Genomic DNA, 8,161 nt, shown 5'->3' on the forward strand with positions numbered 1-8,161 from the left:
ATAACATACCATCTCAGGTCCAGGACATTGGACAATGTCTGCAGCAACACGTTTATAAATAATACAAATAATGAATACAGTGTGCTTCCTCATTGCTTTCTGCCGCAGCAAAGCGATAACTAACATTAATGTATAATAAATAGAGTGGGGGGAGTTCATTAAAACTGGAGCAGGCAGAATCTGGAGCAGTTGCCCTTGGCAACCAATCAGTTTCTCTGTTTCATTTTCAAGCTTAAAGTGACACTAAACTCGAGTTAGATGTTAAAAATGTATTCAAGTACCTTAACTATTAAAGGAGAACCATGAGGTGAGTGATTTTCACTCATCCTCATAGTTCTAGCCGACCTGTGAAAATTAAACTGTCACAGGTCGGCTCAGTAGATCAGGAAGTGAGCGAGCACATACCGACGTTCGCTCACTTCTCGATCCTGTCACAGCAGAGCGACTGGATTCCCCCCGCTCCAATCCACCAGCGCTGACTGGCGGAACGGACGGGGGCGGGTACAGCTGGCTCTGCCTCTAGATAGGCAGAGCCAGCTGTCACTCACGCAGCTGGGCAGATCCAGACATAATTGTCGGGATCCGTTTCAGCTGCGGCGTCTCAGTATACCGCGAGCTGCAGCTCGCGGTATACTGAGCTTAGGGTGACGGGAGGACGCTAGTTTGTGTCCTCCCGTTACCCTTAGGAGAACTATGGGGAAAAGCCCTGACCCCATAGTTCTTCTTTAATTAAAACGTAGATTATTTGTTTTTGCTGACCTTTCGGGAGGTTGGCTACTCTGTTGGTTCCTGTGTGTGTGTGTTTGTTGTAAAGTAGTTGTACAGAGGTGTCCCCTGCACTCCTTACAGCATTCACCTTTAATTAAAAAAATGGTGCTTGCAGTGATGATCACGGATGGCGCCGTGCACATCAAACTTGTATAGAAGGAGATCAATCTTATGTTTAGTCTACCAATTTGTATTGATATTGTAGTCCCTCACAGGAGTGAGCTTGAAGCAGTAACTACTTTACAACACGTGTATAGAAGGAAGATCACCACCTTGTCAAATCCTTGTGTACATTTATTGTGAAAGAGCATCACATACTGTATATCCAATAGCCATCTTTACAGGGCCACGCAGGCTCCCTTTGGCAGGGCGACATAGTAACCATATATGGTCACTATGTCACCCTGACGAAGGGACCCTGCGTGGCCCCTAAACGTTGGCTATTGGATATATGTGATGCTGTTTCACAGTAAATGTACACAAGGATTTGGCGAAATCTTCTGAACGGTGTTGATCTTCCTTCTATACATGTGTTGTCAAGTAGTCACTGCTTCAAGCTCACTCCTGTGATGGACTACAATCTCAATACAAATTGGTAAATAACATGAGATTGTAGTCCATCACAAGATAGGGGTCTGGTATGCATTTTCGGGGGATAACCCATGCCAAAACACAAAACTAACAACCACGGGGGTTTCCCTTTTAGATCATGAGTCACTTCCTTTCACATCAGAGTCACGCCATCTTACACTAGTAGCCCCCTTTATATCAGAGCCCATTTTTTACATCAGAGTTCCCCCTTCACATCAGAGTCTTCAGTCCCCCTTCACATCAGAGTCTTCAGTCCCCCCTTCACATCAGAGTCTTCAGTCCCCCTCTTCACATCAGATTTCTACCACCACATCAGCAGCCAAAGCTGCAGCAGCATGGCAGAGGATGGGAATCAGAGCAGGCCTGAACGGAGGTGAAGTTCTATCCTTTTGTGAATATATGCCACCCTCCTTGGATTAGCATTGTTTGTTTCCTTGCTGCTGGGGGCCAGCCTGCCTGCACCATGGAAAGGCATGATGCTGGATGAAAATTTCAAGGCACCCCTGAAAGTTTAAGATCAACTGAGAGACCTTTGTTCTCCCCAGGGGCCGCAAAACTGGCACTCTGGGATCTGACAAGCTAATTGCATCCTGTGTAGTGTAGACCATCCAGTTTATACACTTATCACAAAGAGCTATTTCTCCTGTGTCAAAGAAGAACTTCAACCTTATCAGTAATGACAATCTACAAACAGATACTTCTAGATAATTGCAGGCATTGTATTCTTTACATACCTTATTTTTCTTTTCTTCCCCATTCTTCTATCAGTGGCCATTTTACTGAATCCATCTCCTTTTACTTCCTGGAACTCTGGCACATGTGACTAGGACATGTGACCTTGCACGTCATCCCAGGGGAGGAATATGCCTTTCCCTGAGATTTTGTGAGATTACATTTGAGATTTCCCAACAATTCTCTGCTAATGTAACCTTCCCAGGATGCAACACTTGGGCATATTACATCACTTTTGCCAAAGAGAACCAGGACGTAGAAAAGAAGAAATTGTAAGTAAAATGAAAATATGTTTGTTTAACTAATGAATGTAAGACGGTTTCATATCTGCATGCATGTGATTTTTAGCCAAAGGGGGTAAGAGTCCACTTTAAGAGTGATAATAACTAAATTATTACATATGTACATAGTCAGGCTGGAAAAAAGTCCATCAAGTTCACCCTATAGAGAGAAGGAAAAAAAAAAGAGAGAAGAAAAACCTAAAACAGAACACTATGCCCACAGTTACCCGCACTCCATAAAACATGGTTTAATTTGCTAGCTAGAACTAGCTCCTGAGGGAGTCTATTCCACTTTTTTCTCCAGGTGCAGAGTGCCCCTTTGTTCTTTGAAGTGACCCTAAAGTGAATACGTTTGCACGAAGCTCATAATATTATATATTTTAGATGTATGCCTGCTACGTCTTCCTGAAAACGTCAACCCTGGGTCCATGAAACACGTTGAATCGTTGTGATATAAATGAATGGTGGTTTACTGACAATCATAAACTGTGTAGAGGGTGGAGCATACAGTATGTGGAGGTATTATGGATAATATAAATGTCATGTAACTAGTACCAGCCCTTCTTTTATGTTGAACTATTAATGATTTGCTAATAAAATGCTAAAAACTAGGGATGCACCGAACAGCCGCCTCCTCGCTGTTTAGCTGGGAAGCCGTCTTCCCGGCCAATCAGCATCGAGCGGGCCAAATTGCTTGCTCCTTGCTGATTGGCTGGGAAGCTGGCTTTCTAGCCAATCAGCATGGAGCTGGCTTCCTGGACAATCAGGGAGGCGGGTCACTACTCACAGCCCAGCTTCCTGATTTGCCGGGAAGCCGGCTCGATGCTGATTGGCTGGGTAGCCGGTTTCTCAGCCAATCACAATTGAGCCGGCCAAACAACATGGAGCCGGCTTCCCAGGCAATCAGGAAGCCGGGCGGCATGTCATTACCCACCGCCCGGCTTTCTGATTGCCCAAGAAGCCGGCTCCATGGCAGCAGAAGCAACAGTATCGGTAGTCGGTATCAGCGAGTACCAAAAGCAAAATATCGGTACTCTTACTTGATACCAAAAAGCCGGTATCGGTGCATCCCTACTAAAAACATTTATTGATGTGATGTGATGTGAAAGACTTCAAATTCGATACCCAGCAAGTCCCAATATTTCTTCTTTCGTAATTCTAAAGCGTGTTTTCTTGTTACTCAGATAGGACACTGGCACACCGATGAAACTGCTGCACAACCTGTCACATTTTGCATTCAAAAATGGTGTCATTTGTTTTGTTACAGAATACATTTGCTTAGCAACTTAATAAAAGCACAGAAAATAAATTCCCAAAATGTGTCAATTACATTTAAAATTTCATAAAAAAAGAACTAACATCTAGTAAACGTTTATTATATTGGTACAATGATCTGGAACTTAGAAAACATTTAACAGTTAAGAGAAAAGGGTTTGTTTCTGCCTCCATAGCATGGTATTGGCTGCTAGCAAGAGTCATTCAGGTTTTTCTTCCCTTGGAGGATGAGGACAGATGCTGTGACTCTTTTTTGCCTCCTCCACTTTGCTCTGCGGTTTTTAAACCATACCTAAGGCCACAAAAGGAAATGTTGTTACTGGTTAATGATCTAGAAGTAGTCAAACTAAAAATTATAATTGGATACAAAAAAGCTTAAACCATTTTTAGGCCCTATATATGTTCGTTTTTTTCTGAAATTGTAACCACTACTTTCCATAATCCATTTATTGTACTTTGGATGGATATGTTATTTTGGAAACACTAAATACTGTGTTACAATTGGCTGGTATGAACTTGGCTTCTGTGCTACTTAAAGTTTCTCTATTCTTTTCATAGCACCAACATCAGCCTGAGGCAGAGAAGAATATTGTTTGTAGGATGGAGAGGCATATGTACCATTGTGTCAAGATCTTGAATTTTTTTTCTCTTGGGTCACAGAAGTGACAGTCCTACTTACCTTTAAAGTGTATCTAAAGCCACAATTTTTTTGGCTTTGGCTAGAATCTTAGAGACTATTCCGACAGGAGTTTTAAGCCTTCATTACGCTACCCAAAACTACAAAAAAAGTTTGGGCTAGGGATACACTTTAGGTTCACTTAAAGGTAAGTAGAACAGCATGTGTAGGTAAACCCGAACAATGAACTTCTCTTATTTACTTCTTTGAACGCTTCAACATAACATTGAAAGCACTTTGTTATATCTGTTCAGTAAGTGCCTGTTGATCATGTCAGAAACTCAGAGCTGTCCTGTGCATACTTCCTGTGTTATCTCAAGGAGTCTATTTAGTACGGATGCACCGATATCGTTTTTAGGTAACGAGTACGAGTACCAATATTTTGCTTTCGTTACTCGCCGATACTGGGTACTGATAACGGTGCTTCCGCTGGCATTAAGCCGGCTTCCTGATTGCAGGGGAAGCCGGCTGCATGTTTGGCCGGCTTGATTGTGATTGGCCGGGAAACCGGCTTCCCAGCCAATCAGCATCAAGGCGGCTTCCCAGCCAAACAGGAGCCCTGGCAGTGAGTAATGACCCGCTTCCCGATTGGCCGGGAAGCCGGCTCTATGCTGGAAAGGCAGCTTCCCAGCCAATCAGCAAGGAGGTGGTTGTTCGGCCAGCTCGATGATGATTGGCCGGAAACTGGCTTCCCGGCCAATCAGCACTGAGCCGGGTTCCCGGACAATCAGGAAGCCGGGAGGTGGGTCATTACTTGCCACCCAGCTTCCTGATCGCAGGGGAAGCTGGCTCCATGTTCCCCTAGGGCACTGCCAGTCAGAGGAATTCTTCCTCTGACCAGAAGTTCCGGTTTCAGCTAAGGTATCGTAGCATTACCTTATATAGATTCATTAGATTCAGATTTTATTAGTCGCATACATAATCGTACACAGTATGATATGCAGTGAAATGCTTACACGACCGTATAATACTCGGTATTGGCACCAATACTAGTATCGGTACCGGTGCAACCCTACTAATTAGTAATTCCAGTTCTTACCTTGAACTACTGAACAACTCTCCTCTATGTTGCAGAGATGAAAAGAGAGGGGGGATTCAGTAGTTTAATAAAATATGTGGGCAAGGCTGACACCATTTTTTGTGATTTCAGTCCAGAAAAATAAACTGTGTTGTCAACCCACAACAGGAAATTAGGAGTGCATTTCTGGTAGATCAACAGGTATTTGTCAGCACTTGCAGGGTCTTTCCAGTGATAAACCAGGATTAGAGGGCAAATAATTCAATTGGGACACTTGTTCAGATGTCAATTGCCTAAGTGGGGATTTCCCTCGCATTATAGATATTTCAAATCACTTCCTGTTTATTTGAAGGGCAGAAAGTGAAGGTAAAACCTCCCCTATGAGACACAGCATACACTCTGATACCAGTTTAGAATAAATCAATCCATCAAAGTCCATCCAGACATAGAATTAAATTAAACTGACTTGCCAAGAAATATTAACAGTAGTGTTTGTTCTAATTCCTATTTGTAAAGTAGAGTTATAAAATCCCACTTATATGTCCAGCACAAAACTGGGTTAAAAAAAAAAGTTTTAGCTCAGAAGATTTTTCTACACTTTGGTCAACCCACACACCGTTCATCTTCTTTGCAAATTCAGCATCTGTATTCATTTGAAGGTCAGTATACCTGAAAAGCAATATTTGAGTTATTCTTGGATCCTGAGTAGACGAGTCAGTCCCTGGCTTCTTACATGTCTTGGATACTCCAACAACAGGACTTCTCTTCTCTAATTCCCGACTGTTTCTGCCTGCCTAGGAATTTTGGGTGTTCCCACCCACCTTCAAGTGTCTAGCATTCTCCGTTATATGAAATAAATAAAACAGCACATGGGGACAGTGGAAACCCCCCATGGCCACATCAGATTTACAGACCCATGATATCAAGTGCAGAGATCTCACTAATAGAGTCCTTAAGGCTCCATTCACATAAGCGCCACGATCAGCAGGATATCCATGAACAGATCGTAGCAGTATGAAATGGGTGTCACTCTTGTGACACCCATGTCCATTCAGTTTTTCCTCCATTGACTGAACTAACCAGACCCATGTTAGGTCTTTGGACAGTCCAATGTAAATGGACATGTGTCAGGTCTGCCAAAATAGAAGTCTTTTTTGTTTTTTTTGTGAGGTAATTGGATGTAGACATGTAAAGGGATTCCCCCTAGACTAGCACTGTGCTTCTGATCAGGTTCACATGAAAAACTGAGAGGTGGTCCTGATCAGAACGACATGTGCAAGGTGCCTCAAACATTTTAGAAACCGCTGTGTGGTTTAACTCTTTAATATCTACTAAAACCTGACATATCAATTTAGAGTTGACTTTCAGTGCAACCTGCATTACTCTTACAAGTTATGTTGTAAATCATAAATACTTTGCTTTATCTTACCTCCACTCGCTCTTCTCTAAGCTGGATTCGTCCTGCTAGCTGTTCTCGAGCTATCACATCTGGGTACTGGTTGTGGTGGAAAGTTTCCTCCAGAGCCTGCAACTGTTCTTCAGTGAATATAGTGCGGTGACGGCGAGTTCGGCGCTGATTAAGTGGAAATGCATTTACTTCTGGAGCAGTCTTCTGGCCAAGTGTTGACCCATCTTCAGGGAAGGCATGCATCATTTGAAGGGGCCAGTGAAATTGTGTGGCTGAATTAAAGTGGTCAAAGAGAGAAGAAAAACTATTGATGTTGCATAAGAACAGAAAACATGTAAATAATTGTCGGAAATCAAAAGCTAAAAAAATAGGAAGCACAAGTTCTTGAGAATTTTAGCAACCATTAAATAAAAATAGAAATTACGGCCAAAGTTCTTTCCATTCATCATGTACAATGCATGTGTACCTACTTATGTTTTAGTTTTTTATATCCTGAAGACCATCTAAAAACAAATACTTCAAGTAAATCTGTAATAACAATACTATGTAGGCTGATATTGCTATATCTCTTCCTAAAAATGCTGGTTGTGTGGCGTTTTAACTGTCCAACGCTCTCAATTAATCGAGTCCCTGACCCCCAAGTTTGGGGGTCAGGTGTCTGATTTCCCATTTGACTTCCGATTCAGAAAGTAATGACGTTAGAGACAATCAGGCAACTAGCATTTTCAGGATATCATCAATAGCAGCCTATGTATTTCTTTCAGTACAGGTATTGTATTTTGCTGTTGTAAGTAAGAGAACATAATACTTACCAAGCCACGAAGGATCCTGAGCAGATTGATGATGGGAATGTACACAACAACAACAACTGCACACAGCCATGGTTTGGTTCTCTTGTTGGCTTTGCCTGTTCTGTGCCCACAATGCTGTCTTCTGACAGCTGTGTTGTTTTACTTCAGGTGAAGGAAGAGATAGGATGGTTTCAATAGAGAATGATTGTTGAATCTTGTTTTTAGCATTTTGCTTGATTGGTGCCATAGTAGGAGTTTGTTTCTGCATTGCTTCCTGTCCTCCGTTTGTCAGTACTATGATTCCTGTCCTTATAAAACACCTCATCTTGCGTACTCACTGAGACCCCTGTTACCTTTAATACTTTTAGCTTAAAGTGTGTCCTTTCATTGCTTGATTTTTCTCTATTTTTAAATACCTTTATTTCATTCCGCTAAAGCTGCCACTTTATAACTCCAAACTATTTTATGTGAGGGAAAAAAAAAGCCCCCGTAATCCCCGGACAGAAATGCTAAACCCCAGTGAATACGATAACTGGCCCTCTAATCTCAGGCGGTTTTGTTCACTGTGAGTTGTGCATCTGAGATCTCCTTAATCCAAGCAGAGCTTGGAAAAAAAATAAA

General features: G+C 42.2%; 1 protein-coding gene across 1 annotated transcript; it reads right to left on the reverse strand.

Moving 5' to 3' along the window:
• Positions 1-3,837: 3,837 nt before the first annotated feature.
• Positions 3,838-7,871, reverse strand: GSC2 (goosecoid homeobox 2). Its single transcript, XM_018568660.1, has 3 exons — positions 7,562-7,871; positions 6,771-7,021; positions 3,838-3,939 (listed from the first exon to the last, which is right to left on the reverse strand). Exons 1-3 carry the CDS (start codon positions 7,863-7,865, stop codon positions 3,838-3,840), a joined length of 657 nt encoding a protein of 218 aa, XP_018424162.1. The 5' UTR covers positions 7,866-7,871.
• Between the last annotated feature and the right edge of the window lie 290 nt (positions 7,872-8,161).

This window comes from Nanorana parkeri, unplaced genomic scaffold (assembly GCF_000935625.1).
Source record: "Nanorana parkeri isolate BGI_ZX_2015 unplaced genomic scaffold, ASM93562v1 scaffold1225, whole genome shotgun sequence".
Taxonomy (NCBI): domain Eukaryota; kingdom Metazoa; phylum Chordata; class Amphibia; order Anura; family Dicroglossidae; genus Nanorana; species Nanorana parkeri.

Excerpts from the sequence above, each read along its gene's own strand:
- GSC2 (XM_018568660.1), bottom strand. The coding sequence starts at position 7,865 with ATGAGGTGTTTTATAAGGACAGGAATCATAGTACTGACAAACGGAGGA. Across the intron at positions 7,022-7,561 it reads TCAGGATCCTTCGTGGCTTG|CCACACAATTTCACTGGCCC; the intron begins GTAAGTATTATG and ends ACTTTAATTCAG. Across the intron at positions 3,940-6,770 it reads TTAGAGAAGAGCGAGTGGAG|GTATGGTTTAAAAACCGCAG; the intron begins GTAAGATAAAGC and ends TTGTGGCCTTAG.